At 31.9% G+C, this 13,898-nt stretch overlaps 1 protein-coding gene across 3 annotated transcripts; it reads left to right on the top strand.

The window, feature by feature from the left end:
- The first annotated feature begins 3,996 nt into the window (after positions 1 to 3,996).
- On the top strand, positions 3,997 to 13,691 carry LOC114379240 (serine/threonine-protein kinase BSK6-like). 3 transcript variants are annotated; one of them, XR_003659449.1, is made up of 14 exons: positions 4,000 to 4,254; positions 5,790 to 5,864; positions 5,940 to 5,993; positions 7,588 to 7,673; positions 9,562 to 9,683; positions 9,775 to 9,849; positions 10,022 to 10,259; positions 10,366 to 10,584; positions 10,680 to 10,772; positions 10,850 to 10,958; positions 11,130 to 11,423; positions 11,505 to 11,563; positions 13,085 to 13,368; positions 13,457 to 13,691. XR_003659449.1 is itself a non-coding variant. In XM_028337866.1 (11 exons), exons 5-10 carry the CDS (start codon positions 9,666 to 9,668, stop codon positions 13,121 to 13,123), a joined length of 624 nt encoding a protein of 207 aa, XP_028193667.1. In that variant the 5' UTR covers positions 3,999 to 4,254; positions 5,790 to 5,864; positions 5,940 to 5,993; positions 7,588 to 7,673; positions 9,562 to 9,665; the 3' UTR covers positions 13,124 to 13,368; positions 13,457 to 13,691. The 3 variants fall into 3 exon arrangements, 2 of the variants coding, with proteins under 2 accessions (XP_028193669.1, XP_028193667.1); XM_028337866.1 differs by lacking the exons at positions 10,022 to 10,259; positions 10,366 to 10,584; positions 11,505 to 11,563 and having other exon boundaries at positions 3,999 to 4,254; positions 10,854 to 10,958; XM_028337868.1 differs by lacking the exons at positions 10,680 to 10,772; positions 10,850 to 10,958; positions 11,130 to 11,423; ... (1 more) ...; positions 13,085 to 13,368; positions 13,457 to 13,691 and adding an exon at positions 7,125 to 7,207 and having other exon boundaries at positions 3,997 to 4,254; positions 9,557 to 9,683.
- The last annotated feature ends 207 nt before the right edge of the window (positions 13,692 to 13,898 follow it).

Below are 13,898 nucleotides of genomic sequence, written 5' to 3'. Positions count from 1 at the left end.
TAATAAGAAAATCGTAACAACTTCTATATTCTGTCACCATTCCAAATATTATGGGAAGATCAAACAGGATAAGGCTCTATGACATTGTACAATTTGAGTCCTTTTATGGTTTGGTATTTTAGCATTCTTGTTTCCTTTACACGGATTACTTATTTTCAAGTAATCAACTTCCCTACTTGCCCTTTCTAATAAAATCCTGTTATTTTCTCTAAAAGAAAAAACAATTATCTGGCCAAATTGTTTAAGCAACAAGAACTGAGGTTCACATATCATAATTCATACATAAAACAGAAGAGGACAAAAAAAAGAGGACAAATCACTAGGCAGTAATTCCGAAAAGGGTAGGTTGTACCAGAACAAAACAACTAAAAATTCAGTAATTTCACCCCACACAAGAAAAGAAGCAAAGGAAATCAACTAGAAATTATAACATATCTTATCTACAAACACCTCCGATACTGAAAAGTGATAACAACCTTCACGATACAGAAGCTACTAGAAAAGAGAACAAACCCCAAAATAGCAACAATCCAATCACCCAAACACACGGTGATCCAAAAATAGGAAAAACCCCACACCCAATTTAAGGCAAAACCAAAGTATGAACTAATACATCTAAATGACTTATTCCTCAAACAACATGCTAAAAAGCAGCAACATCCTAAGACTATACTATTCTTTTACATAAAGATTGAGGATCGAACCAAAAAGGAACACAAGTAAAAAATTTATACAGAAACGAAGAAAAAAACAAAATGTTTCAAACATCTGGGTCAGACTTCATGGAGTGCCCTGTGTTCCCCAGCAGCAATTGTGGCTCAGACATTGAGTTCCCATTTTTTTAGTTTCTAAGACAATGTTTATTGCTGTTAATTTACTGATATTTGAATGTGTGTTGTTGTCCTTCAATTTTCATAACCAATATAAACATTAATCCAAATCAATACAAACATAAAGTAGACTAAAATCAACAAAGATAAATAAAAACTAATAGATCATAAACAAATTTAGAAAAGGCACTTGAAAGTAGGCAATGTAAATTAATCAAGGCAAATCTTTGATAAACCTCTCTGGCCTAAACTCAAAAGGGTTCTCTCACTGATTGGGATCCCTACCAATAGCCCAAACATTCAAAAGGGTTCTGTCTTGCCTAAACTAAAAACACATGTTGCAGAAAACTACCTCCAATAGCAACGACTTGTATTTACAAGTTTTGTCTCATGAATGAATTTTATTAAGTTATTTCCTGGACACAGGGCACACCAATGCAACTTCAACAAAATACCAAGCACAAAACTCAGTCCTAAACTTCAAAGTCACACAACAAAGTCCTAAAATTCAACAAAATAGTTTATCTCACTCAAAATGACACCTTGCAAGCACAAGTGAGCACCCCGAATGGAATGCAAAGTCAGCACCCCAAACAGCCCACGACAATGACCACAAACCAACTCCTTCGAGCGAGCACGACTTCCACAAACCAACTCCTTGCAACACACACAAACAAACATCCTGGCAGTGAGCACAAGTTCCCCAAACAAACAAACAAAGAACAAGAAGAAGAAGAAGAAGAAGAAGACAACAAAGACTAAGGTCGCGAAGAAGAAAAAGAAGTTGTACCTATGTAACGTGGCTACATGTCACGGTTGCGAAGAAGCTGTACAGAGAAGCTGAAGAACCTGTACTCACGATCGCGAAGAAGAAGAAGCCAAGAATAGAGCGCGAGGAAAGTGTAGGGCTCGGGTTCTGAAATTTTAAAATATAAGTCTAGCATCGGTTTTCAATACAAAACCAATGTTAACCCAATGATGTTAATGTTAACATCGATTTTTTGAGAAAAACTGATGTTAACATCAGTTTATTACAAACTGATGTTAATTAAAACACGTTAACATCAGTTTTCCAAGAAACTGATGTTAACGTCTTTTAATTAATATCGGTTTTCAGAAAAACCGATGTTAAGGAATATACATTATTTACAAATATGTCACCGTGTTTAGATTAACATTGGTTTTGTCCAAAACCGATGTTAATCTGCCGATGTTAAATCTGCTTTTTGTAGTAGCGCATATTATATAGAGTCATTTGGAGAAAAGAACATATCAGTGTCATTGTTAGTTCACTAGAATTATAAGGATGATAATGGTCTTAGACTGTCATAACTTTTCATGGTTCCACATACTTTGCCATTGCTGAATTCATTTCATTTAAAGGAATAAAACTCAAATTTATCCTATTATATGCCAAATCATGTCAACTCATTGCAGCAAATTACTACATGTATATGTCGACGCATTTTTTGTGGATAGGTGGTTGAATCTGTTGGTTGTGTCTAGCCTGGAGATCACTCTATGTGGTTAGGTGGTTGTTATCTCAATCATGTAATATAAAGTCTATGCTTAATGAAACAATCCAGTTCATTTTCAAGGATTCTCTAAGGGCCCTTTATTATTTTTGGATAATGTTTTTTCATTTTTGCTTTTTAACAAACAAAACTTGATACTTATGAACTAAGATAGCAACGATCTTATGGATATTGGATCATTGGGTGGTATACAGGTGCATGGGACTTAATAGGGGTTGGGAAGAAGCAGCATCAATGTTTTCTAGGGCCGCTGTGGAATGAAAGACGAGCAATCCTGCACTGCTCGAAACTGCTGGGAAATCTTGGGATAAGGTTTGATTCCATTACCATGTGTCTTTTCCACCATTGGTTTTAATTTATTATGGATGTTTTATTCTTTGTACTTGAATCAAGACTAGATTTTGTTTCATCAGAAACCTAATAATTCTAACTCCTCAATCCAAGTAGTGAAGATAAACAATGGTGAAATTGTAGAGAAGAAATCCACACCGGTAGAAGAATAAGCTGTTGTTGAATATTCAGCAAATATAAGATTAAAAAACCATCGTTTCTTCACTTGAATAATTTAAATTGGAAAATAGTAGATACTAGACCTGCATTCTTGGTGATGATTTGGCATAGATTCAAATAATATATATATATATATATATATATATATATATATATATATATATATATATATATATAATTGGAAATATTATGTTTGTATATCAACTATAATTGCTTGTTGACAAACTTCACATTTCCAAAAAGTAATTTTCACTACAAGAAAAAATGACCTATGCTTACGGACGCCTTTTTCCTATAGACATGAATTAGTGTAGGTAAATCTCAAAAATACTTCTACCTACAACTAACTAATGTAGGTAAAACTCAACCATTTGTACCAACCATTATTTGTTGTAGGTAAATTCATTAAAACTAAAAAAAGACTTCTACCTACAATTACATTGTGTAGGTAAAACTCCAAAAAACTTGTGTCTATGGTTGATTAGTGTAGGTAAAATTTAAAAGGATTTCTACCTACAAAAGCACCGTGTAGGAAAAATTCTAAAAAACTTATACCTACAACTACGTGATGTAGATAAAACTTCATAGAACATGTGCCTATAATTGGTTGATGTAGGTATAACCTCAAAAGTCTTATACCTACGATTGTTGGTGTAGGTAAAACTCTTTAAGACGGATTAAATTTGAATACTAGTCTATTTGAAATATTTTGTCGAAAATAAAATTAGTGAATTTCTTTTTGGACATAAATATTTAGTTATTCTTAACAGCCTGATATTATTTATCTAATAATTGTTAACTTTTAATTTTTTTTATATTATTAGTGAATTAAAGTATTGTTTGAATGTTTACAGTTAAGACTTTACCGCTTTAAACTTAGGTTGGTACTTTAGAAATAAAAAAACAGCGACGAATCATGTCGATTCTATTAAAAAAAATTGGTGTAGACTCTAACGTCATTTGATTATGGCAACTGACGAAGCTAAATAGTTGTTAAAATTAAAGAATTCTAAACCAAAAATGTTGCCCTTATTTTTTCTTTAAGGAAATATAACGCTTGTTAAGAGGGGGAAATATTGAAAAATATACATATAAAAACTCGTTAAATTAGATAGGTTGGAGCATCTCGATCTGATTAAACATTTGATATAGACTCTAACATTATTTGATTACGGACATTGACTCTAACAATATGACTTATATTTGTGGGTTATATTTTGTGGGTTATTTTTTTAGGACATAAATATTTACCCTAAGCTTCCTTCTTCACTGAAGCTTTTTCGCGATTCACTTCCCTTTGCAGTTGTTGTTGCTGCTACTTCTGCCTTTGCTCCACCACCGAACCACTTCCCCTTCAAATAACGTTTCGTTTGCGCAAGGTGCATTTTGATCACTGATTCTGTGATTTGTGTGTTTCACCTGATATTTTGGAAGAATTTTTGTGCTTACATGCTGTTTTTGGTTACTGGATCCGTAAGCTTCTGTTGTGTTTTCAGGATCAAAATTCTTTTGACTTCATTTACTCTTGCTGATGTGGATCTACTTCGTAGCTGCATCTTGTATGTTTAGGTTTCGGTTTTTGCTTAATATTTTACTTGAATAAGCAATAGATAATTTATTCGCTTGGATTGGAATTTTCCTAGCCTGCAATGTTCACACGAACTGTAGGAATAAGGGTGAACCATATGCCTATTAATTTATATTTAGTTATGCCCTTTTCTTTTATGGAAGTCTTTTTTTCTACTAGGATTGAGTGAAAGGAATGTGCTAGTCTAGTTGTAGCAGTGGATTGTTGGCTCTGTTTCAGGTTTTGTTTCTGTTTCTTTAGTGGTTTACCTCTCTCTGGAGTTTCATTTAGATGGGGTTGCTTTAGTTATTAGTTCGTCTTCTTTGGATTTTAGCCCCTCAATTACAATATGGCAGTTAATAAAATTATATAGAGAGTTGAAAGTACTTGGGGGCAGTGAAAATTTGGCAATGCTCTTTAGTTTGTTTAGTGCCCATGTCTGCCACGAAATTTCCTTCACCACAGAATGCGTTGTATGTATGAAGTTCACCACAGAATGTTATCTGTCAAGCAACATTTGGTCCAGCCACTTCCACACCAGAAATGTTGGATTGGTGAAAAACAGTGAGGAACGTGAGCTTATTTACAGAGAAACAAGAAAGTGGTGCAAGCAATGAGCCTTAATAATAGGCTCCACCAATTGTTACCATAACAGAAAGTCATGCTCTGTGATTTGATGCAAAAATGTCACAAGAGCTTAAAGAGGAATAGACACCCACGGATGAATCTTGGTTTGTCCGAGAATGTGTGAACCAAAGAGTCATTGATTGGTGAGGAGTTTCCCACGATGGCTTAAAATAATAGTGTAGAAAGTCACACTCTTAACGAAGAGATTGAAACTCCATGTTTGCGACACAAATTGGTACAAATTCTGTGCAAAGTAAAAGGTTGGAGTAGAGTAGGACCATTAAATTATAGAGTAAGCCTAAAACTTATGTCTATGCAATTTAGGAATCAAAATCTCGCTATAAATATATTACAGCAAGTTATATAATTGATGCTATTCATTTAATAAGTATTTCCTTCACCTCTCTCTAGAATGCATTGTATGTATGGAGTTCACCACAGAATGTTGACAACACAATTTTACAACAGAATTAAATTCACGAGGCATTTGAAACCTACTGAATCACACATTTAACGGATCCTGCGTGAATTTCTATGTTAGAAAAAGTATAATAGTGTTACTAACATTTCAAAGTTGATTATTATATTCTTCCCCAATGTAACGAAGGAGACTAATAAATCGCCATATACTATCAATGAATTAGCACAGATTCAGATTATATTTCTATCCTATATCATCTAACGAGTATTGACAAAAAAAAAAAATCTTCAATCCTTCAGGCTCTTCCACTTTATTCTTATGGAAAAAGAAGTTTCTTCAATTAGGCGAATTCTTACAGGGCATATTGGGATAAGGTAACCTTTCATCATTGTGAATTTCAGTTATATTCAAAATATATATTGCGTGCTAATATTCAATAAAATGTGTAGCTCTCCGTAGAAGAGGCAAAGGAAGTTGTGTCATTCAAGAATGTGATGTTGGAGGTAATATCTCTTTTGCTCCTTATGTGACTAGTTTATTTCTATATGAAGTTATGTTGATGTGATTTGCCTTACTCAAGTACTGGTTAGGTCAATATGTTAGACTATGATTAGTAGAAATGAAAGTGGGGTAGTTAAGTACATTAGCCTCTACATTCCATTTCACACTCTCACTTCAATTAAGATAAGCTTTACAACCACAAGCTCTTAATTTTATCCAAATTCATTGTGTCAAATGATGTTGTTAAAACCTGAAAGGATTGAACTGCTATACTTCCAGTTCAAGTTCAACTTGAATAAATTGATCAAAGCAAAAAAGTGATTACATAATACAGTATAAAACAAATTTTGAACTAGAACGCTTTACAACCACAAGCTCTTAATTTTATCCAAATTCATTGTGTCAAATGATGTTGTTAAAACCTGAAAGGATTGAACTGCTATACTTCCAGTTCAAGTTCAACTTGAATAAATTGATCAAAGCAAAAAAGTGATTACATAATACAGTATAAAACAAATTTATTAAAAATGAAAAATATCAACTAATGATTTAATGGTTATCAGTTCGTTTAATCAGTTCATTCGAAATGGCTATTAGGATGAGGAGTACGAATCTTCTAGAGAATAGATGAAGCATACATAATCTAAATCAAAGAGAAAATATAAACAACCTGGATTTTGTTTTTGGGGTGTACAAACTGGATATGGACATTACTCGTTGGATCAAAGAGAAAATATAAACAACCTGGATTTTGTTTTTGAAGTATACTTACATGCTTTTAGAAAACTTCTCGATTTAACACTCATAATCAAAATTCAAGGCAGATTGCTTACATATTTATTTATTTATGTAAATACTAAATAGTACTTTAGAAATTGGGTAAAAATATAATTTTCCCTTCTGCACTTTGCAGTTCTCTATGCACACACAATAGAGCACTAGTATAGCCACTAAATGAGAGTAAGAGTCAGGAAAATTGGATTACATTTCTAGAATACATATGTCAAGCTATGATTTATTTTATGTTTGTATAATAATATGCGGTAAACTTCAATACATTTCTAGTTGCCTGAGCCAACCGTTTGTTAGTTTGGGCCACAAAGAACCCCAGAATGACATACTCAATATAACAGAAAATTTCAACATCATGAGTGGGACATGCAAGTTAATGCAGTGCAGGGGTATACATTTTCACCAAATCTTCTTGGAGGTTCTGGTAAATCTCTAAAAATTCAAGCACCATTTTGAATTTAATGCAGTGCAGTGATATGAAAATGGTAATATATAGGTAGTATTTGAGTTAAGCTCATGAAAGCCAAATTAGAAGCCCTGCAACTGCAGCTAGAAGTCCCAATGATAGACATGGATTTATATACATTTGATGGTGTGGCTTATTCTGTTCATATATACTGAATAGTAGAGCAGAATTTTGATTTTCTCAATGTGTTGGTCAAAAAAGAATAAAATGTTTGTTGGGTTCATTGGCGACATTGTTTTACCTGATATTCCATTGATTGTTTCAGAACTGTCTTATTAGAAGTTTTGCCAACTATAATTAATGATAATATGATACTTAACAAATAACAACACCTGCAGGCAGGATAATCCCAGATAGTGTGATCTACAGTTATGGAACTGTTCTTCTGGATCTTCTAAGTGGCAAGCATATTCCTCCAAGCCATGTATGTTGCGTTCTAACAAGATCTAGTCTCTGCATTCATATAAGAATGTGCTTTATGCTTTATTTTGTTTCATAAGACATTATAAGCATTCTATGTTACCCTACATTTTCTGGATTTCATTGGTGTTTGGTGTGAATCATATGATTCAATCCAATTCATGTGAGTATTGCCTGGTTATGACTTTCTGGTTATGAGAATTTGCACTGAACATATGCTGGTAAAAAGTTGTTGTCACTCTAGACCCTCTTGTATGCTGCCAGATATTATGGTTGCTTTCTAGTTGAAGTTATGTTCACATAGCATAAAAAATGAATAATTCATTTCATTATTATTTGGAATCGTTTGATGTCTTGACTTGATACACAAATGCCTATTCATACTGCCTAGTTAATTCCATATGAAGTTGAATTTGGTATATGGGACACAGGTGTATGAAAGTTGGATATGAAAATGAGCTATTAGAGTTCTTTAATTTCTAGGAGCCTTTCCCTGAATTATCCTATAGGAACTTCAACTAACATGGTATGGTATAATATGATATGGATGGTAGATAATAATGTTTTTTTAAGCATATGGTCAAGAACTTAATTTTTAAAACTGAACGAGAAGAAAAAAGCAATTACCAGGGCAGCTAGTCAGAATAATCTTCATCCTCAAAATCAGGAATTCTACGAAAACGAGCTAAGGACTAACCATCTGGGTTGACATTTTTATCTGGCATTATTGATGTCTTTCTCTTAATTGAAAAACCACATCCAGAAACTGAGTCATATAAGCCTCCCATGCTCATGTCCTTTCTAGAGTTGGCATTTTCATTCAGAAAGCTGCAGAACAATCCCCATAATATTGAATTATTGATTAAAACCAATTAGTAAACAATCACTTCATTACCAGCTCTCAACAAGATGTTCAAAGCATATACCAAACATGTAATTTGCCACTTCATCTTATGGGTAGCTAGAATGGACCCAATTAATGTTTTCCATATGTAGCACACCCTCTTATGAAAGAGCCCCTCTGGGCTTGATGCATAAACAAAGCCTAGACCCGTCCAACCAATCTTTGAGTTAAGATTTAACCCCTTTTTATTTATAAGAATAAGGATAACAAGGATAGGCTCTACCCCACATAATCATAGAATTTATAATACCATGTCACAACATAGCTCTACAATCGTGTAAGGGCCCATTATGGTTTTTATATTAAACACCCACCATTGGCTTTCCGATCACACTATATACGTTACAGACTTCAAGATTAATGGAAAAGCATCAATTTGACAATCATATTATTCACTCTTAAGATGACACACCTGTACTGTACCTATTGATGTGCACTTTCATGCTTAAGTATTTTACGTTTCAGTCAAAATAAATTTTATATGTTAATATAAAACTTTGACCCCTATAATTGACACATTTGTCTTTTACTCTTTTCATTAAAAAAAACTTTACATTTTGGTTCCTACATGAAAAATGTTTGCCTGATAATGAATTTCAGTATTTCTTGATATTGGTTTCTGATTTTTGAGTTTTGATCGAGATATTAAGTTCACCAAAAATATGGAAACTTCAACAATTAAATAAATATATTGAATGAAATATGCAAATTTCAGTCTGCACCCCAACAATATAATTGTGAAATAATTGTGAGTAGTAGTTGATGTAGGTTTGCATAATTGAGTGATAGTGAAAAATGTCATTCTACTTTATAGTTGCTAACACGACTGTGATTGACTTATACCTGGATATTTTAATTATACTTTATTCTTCTTTTATTTTTTGGTATGGTGTTTAAAAAAATCATAGTCAATAATGTAGTTATATCTAATTTTTATTTTATTTTATTTTTTGGATTGGTTTATTCAACATACTATGGGAAAGCACAGAAAGTTGAATATAACTCAAAATGATGGTCAATCACAAGCAAAAGAGCAATCAATTGAAAGCTCTACTGAAGTGAACCAAAATAACAACTCTATACTTGAAGAAAATGCACAATTTGAAGGAGGTATAAAGATTTTATTAACTTAATTTCTTTATTTTATATTAAATTATTTATAACACAATTGTTTATTAACTAAATCAACAATCACAAACAGAACAACACATACAAGAAGATAGTCAAGTTCAGTCTCATACTTCTCTTGAAAGTGCAAGTGAAAGTTCAACTAAAGGTATTTATACACATATGCTTTTTTGGGTTAGAATTATATGTACAATTCTGTTTGAGTTGAATATCTTTTAGAATATGATAAGATTAAATTTACTAGTGAGTTTCTTTTTTCCATATAGTTCAAATCTGTGTATGTGTGTGTTTGATAAATGTCATATCCATGAATGATTTAGGTAAAAAGAAAACTAGAGGTTATACACATATGCTAGATGTGTGGGACTTGCCAGATGGAGAATTCATACTTGTTGAAGTAGATCATTGGGGCAATCCTATGGGTTGGGAAGGGAAAACTCTACTGAATGCAATTGAGAGCTTGGTAAAGAGACACCAATGTGCTCCTATCAATTTTCTTAGCTGGAAAGACATGCCTAAGGACTATATTACTGACATGGTTGAATTAATTCAGTTCTGGTATAAAACTTTATAAGTGTTGTTTCATCTTGCTTCTTGAAAAATTTTATGTTTTCTAATGTCTAACAAAATGATCTTTTTTGTTTGTTAATGATACTCATAATAGAGTAAGTTTCGATTTGTTCCTGAATTAACGGAACAAACAAAGAAAATATTGATTGATGACATGAGTCTGAAATGGAGGTCATTTAAATATGAACTGAAATCAAAAGGGTATGATGAGAGCAAAACTAAGGAGGAAATGATTGCTCACATCCCAGATCCAAGGGTTGATCCTTCTTAATATCGTGATTTAGTACATTATTGGTGTTCTGAAAAAGGACAGGTATACATGACAATGTCACCAACCTTTTGCTAACATAAAAATTATATATTATATGTTTATTTTTATTATTGACTTTTTATATTTGTTGGTTATAGAAAATAAGCAACATCAACAAAAGGAGCCGCTCAAAATATGAGGACTTGCATTGCATGGGAACCAACAATCTTCCAAGACGGATTCATGAGATGGTTTGTCTTTTTTATATTTTTTATTATTAAATTGCTTAATACAAATAGGATGATTGATTTTTTTTAATTAACTAAAGTTAGACAACAAAGGCTAAGGGAGTGCAACCTTCTAGGGCAGAAATTTATATTGACACTCGAACTCAAAAAGATGGAAGCATTGTTACTGAAAAGGCTGCTATTGTAATTGTAAGAATTTTAATTTTTATTTCAATACTTTTTCTTTGTTTTGATCAATTTTCTAATAGAAGGTTATGGGGTGAGGGGGAGTAACTAATGTGGAGATCTGTTTTGTTTAGTGATATTGAAGTATTCAGGATATTGGTGTATGATTATAATTTATAAGGTGTATTTATGTAGGATGAACGAAAAAAGAAAATGGTTGAAGCAGAGAGTTCGCAAAATTTACAAAGCACCCAAGATTCTACTAATTGGACAAATGATATATATTCAAAAGTCAAAGGACCTGAAAAAAGAGGACGTGTGCGTTGTCTTGGCAAGCTTCCACATCAAGCAAGTTCATCTCAAAGCTCTTATGCAAACAATAGAATTCAAAAGTTGGAGAATTTGCTTGGAAATCTTGTAGCTGTGCTTAAAGTACTATTTGCAGAAGATCCACAAATTAATCAAGTCTTAGAAGCTATAGATCAAGAGGTATGAATTTATAATTCTACTTATTCAACAATTTAACTATGATATGATACTTTACAAAGAAAAAACATTCTTTTAATTTAGGTAACTACAAATGGTTATACCAGTAAAGATCATCAAACTACAAACAATCTTAACTAGAGGTGAGTTGAAATTTAAATGGTAATGAAAATGCGAGCCGGCGACAAAATGTTATTTCAGGAACATGATTTAGATGGTAATGAAGATGTGAGTGGGCGACAAAATGTTCAAGTGTTTGGTTTTTACATTGTCTATTTGTCCAGCAACTCGAATTAACTCTTTTATACATTTAGAAATTTAGAAACTTGTTACAATTTAGTGATGATTCCCTCCATGTAAAGAGGGTCATGGTGCACCAAAAATATACACTTAGGAAGGACTATCCACATGGTACTAAAAAACAAGGCAAAGTGAATTGGAAAATTTTCTATAGCACTACTAATGCTAGATCATTTCACAATGACAATGGATCAAGGGCTGCAATATGTTAAAAAGCACACAATCTAGTTACAATAATCACAAATTAGGCTAACAAAAATTTAATTGTATGTAGCAGGTTGTTGTAACTTTTCAAAGGCCATGTTGCAACAGATCTCTAACTTTGTGCAACATAATAATAAGCTCATGTATATTTAATTAAAAATTATAATCAACAAAGAGTGTAATTAGGAACTAGTTTTATTATTATTATATGACATTTACCTACAGAAGACCGTAGGTACAAGTAAATTGACTTTTACCTACAGTTAGAGATTATAGGTATAAATTAACATTTTTTACCTACACATTTGAAATAGTAGGTGTTACCTATAGTGATAGTTAAATTTGACTGTAGGTAAAAATATATCCATAGGTAAAGCCTATGGTGACAGACTATTAGTTGTCACTGTATACCCCTCAAAGTTGACACAAAAAACGTCTGTAGGACAAAGTCCTTTATACATCTACCTACGGATTTTAGACTTCTAGTGATAGATTTTGACTGTAGGTAAAAGTCATTTTCCTTGTAGTATAATTTATTTTTGTAATATGCTTGTTGTAATGGTCATGTTGCCCACTTTGTTGATTTTGGTTGTCAACTTTGGTTAGTAATTGGAATGATTAATGGTGCATAGTGCAACCAAATTTTAAATATTATACAAGTAAAAATATTACATTGTATCTCCAACTTAAATATAAATAAATATAATTAATTCTATTTTTATTTGATAGTATTATTTCTCAAACATCATTCATTTAATTATAACTCTATTTTCAATGATTATTTTATATTCATGATAACAAGGTATAATAAAAAATATTATTTTTTTTTTACTTGAGATTAGTATGTCAACTAATCTAATTTTTTAATTAGTGTGAAATTAGTTATTTTTATTTATATATGAATTGAGAGGCACTATAAATAAGAAATATAAATAATTGGATGATTAATAATATAAATTAATTAAATTAATTGTAAATTTTAATTTTCAAATATTTATAATAGCAAATAATTAATATTAATTAATTGGTCATGCAGTGTGTTTGCCACTACTAACTGGTAATAAGTGTTTTGGATCAAGTTAGAAATTTCAAGACTATTCTCAAATAAACATGACATTATATAACACATTTGCTTATATTGCTTTTCTTGTTAAATGTAGCTTTATAGTGAAGTTAGTAGGTCATTTGCTATAAGATAGAATGATGAACTAGAGCATACTTGACATTTGCTACACTCTGGTGGCAATATGCAAAGAGTTCTATGGGCTCATTGGAAATCATCAGGTGGCCTTGACCCACTTTGGACAGAGTGTTTTCCTCCTCACCATCTGCAACTCTAAACCAAAACCTGACCCTAGATGACACTTCTTGTATCACCAAGTTCCTAATTCAATCTCTTTTTAAAGTCTTTCTGACGGAGTACAAAGTGACTTGCAGCAGTTTGGTGAGTAATCAAATACTCCTCTGTATGTCAAATTTTAAAATCATATATATATATAATATATATAATATGAATTTCATGTTAATTTCAGGATGTGTCGAGTACCATGTACTCATTTATGAAAGTCGCAGGATTCACCCATTTGAACTTGGAAGGAACTATGGAGTATAGGATAGTTTATAATCATTGGAAAAAGACTCCAAAAATTGGAAATGGATGGAGGAGTTTTGCACAATCACAAAATTTGTAAGCTGGAACTCAAATATAATTTGAGTTCCTAGATGCAACTTCTAACTTTGTTTTATTTTGAATTTGTTTGTAATTAAAGTACATTACTATTCTACTATTATAAATCTATAAATGTTTGTTTATAAGTCTTGGTGATATATTTTGTGAGAAATATATGAACATCCTGAACACATTTGTGGTATATTTTGTTTATAAATGTTTATAACTACTCTTTGTGCATGATATACTTTGTTTATAACTTTTGGTATATTGCTTATTTTGTGTTTTTCATAATTTTGAATGAT

This window comes from Glycine soja, chromosome 12 (genome assembly GCF_004193775.1).
Source record: "Glycine soja cultivar W05 chromosome 12, ASM419377v2, whole genome shotgun sequence".
NCBI lineage: Eukaryota > Viridiplantae > Streptophyta > Magnoliopsida > Fabales > Fabaceae > Glycine > Glycine soja.
Note: the sequence above shows the minus strand (reverse complement) of the source record. Positions and strands in the feature narration are given on the sequence as shown.

Bases quoted from the DNA above. Each gene is read 5' to 3' on its own strand.
- LOC114379240 (XM_028337866.1), top strand. The intron at 10,773-10,853 runs GTTTGTCTTTTT...AACTAAAGTTAG, and splicing joins CAAGACGGATTCATGAGATG to ACAACAAAGGCTAAGGGAGT. The intron at 10,959-11,129 runs GTAAGAATTTTA...GTATTTATGTAG, and splicing joins AAAAGGCTGCTATTGTAATT to GATGAACGAAAAAAGAAAAT.